Source organism: Simochromis diagramma, unplaced genomic scaffold (assembly GCF_900408965.1).
Source record: "Simochromis diagramma unplaced genomic scaffold, fSimDia1.1 OVJJ01000504.1, whole genome shotgun sequence".
In the NCBI taxonomy this organism is placed as follows: Eukaryota; Metazoa; Chordata; class Actinopteri; order Cichliformes; family Cichlidae; genus Simochromis; species Simochromis diagramma.
The window spans coordinates 294835-296196 of NW_024386732.1; the positions used below are offsets into that span (position 1 = coordinate 294835).

Consider the following 1362-nt stretch of genomic DNA (forward strand, 5'->3'; position numbering starts at 1 on the left):
ATTAAAAAAGCGGATTTAAAAACACTTCATGTCATCTGTGTTCATTAAACTGACATCATGCAGTTTGTTTTCTCACAAGCAGAGGGCCATAAATCACCATCAATGAAGAGTTCAAGGAGATGTTAGTGACATCAGAGCTGCACGTATTGATCTGATCAATATGGAAGTTCATGTTTCTGTGATTCGGTCAGTTTTAAAAGCAGCTGTTTTTATAGAATGATTGAAACATGAGAGATGCTGAATGTCTTTAATAGTTGATACACTGAGTACTATCGGATGTCCACTTGTTCAGCCATGATGGAAACATCCCATTAAGAAAGAGAAATCAAACATTTGAATTCATTTTAATGAGCTCAGACTTGTTGAAAATGCAGAGGAGCTTCAGAGAAACACAACATACTGAGATTCACGGTGAAGCTTTGAGTGGAAAAAGACAGAAAACATGTGGATCCTGGAATAAACGAAGCTTCCATCTTTAAAGGACTGAAGAGGAAGAAGTTTACAAGGAATCATTTAGAAGAGTTTCAAACATCAACTGATTGAATCCATGAATCTGAAAACGTGTTTGTGAGTGAAAGAGACAGACATGTACAGACTGAACTATCTGTTCAACAGTCAGAGTGTTTCTGTAACAGGAGACACTCTTTACACTCCACTCAGCACAGGGACACTGAGGAACCAGGAGACAAGAACCTAAACCCAGGACAAAGAGTTTGAGTGAATGTGATGTTGAAGGTGTGGAGGTGGATCAGAGTGTCAGAGGAGACTCTGTAGAAGGACAGAGTGCCAGCAGGACAGTCCACATACACTGCTGCTCTGTTAGAGACAGAGGAGGAGGAGGAGATGGGTGTTTGTCTGTTATTGTGTCTTACAGAATAACCAAATCTATCAGAGCAGTACAGACTCCAGGACTGATCATTGCGTCCAAAGGCACAGTCACTGCGTCCTTTCCTTCTGATTCTTCTGTAACTCAATGATATACAAACATTTCCTCTCCACTGGACCTCCCAGTAACAGCGACCAGTCAGACCATTTCTACACAGCAGCTGTTGATAAACATCAAATCTGTCTGGATGATCAGGATATGACTGATCCTCCTTCACACGTGTCACCTTCCTGTTGTTGTCAGACAGTTGGAGGTTTGTGTTCACTGTGTTTGTGTCGATTGTGAGTTGACAGGAATCTGATGGAGAGAACAAACACAATCCAGCTGCAGTTATTGATCCATCATCTGTTCATTGATTGACACTTTGATGATGACTCCTGACATGATGAAGATGGTTGAATGTGTGCTGCTTTGTTTTCATGAATCCCATTAAAAACACACTTACACTTCCACAGACCTGGTCTCAACCATCGGAC

At 41.3% G+C, this 1362-nt stretch overlaps 1 protein-coding gene across 1 annotated transcript; it reads right to left on the minus strand.

Annotated features, from left to right (window-relative positions):
• Positions 1-233: 233 nt before the first annotated feature.
• On the minus strand, positions 234-1160 carry LOC120731291 (cytolytic toxin-beta-like; the record flags this gene model as incomplete). Its single annotated transcript, XM_040028301.1, has 1 exon — positions 234-1160. A coding segment is annotated over one exon (504 nt), but the record flags the coding sequence as incomplete, so codon positions are not given.
• Positions 1161-1362: the final 202 nt, after the last annotated feature.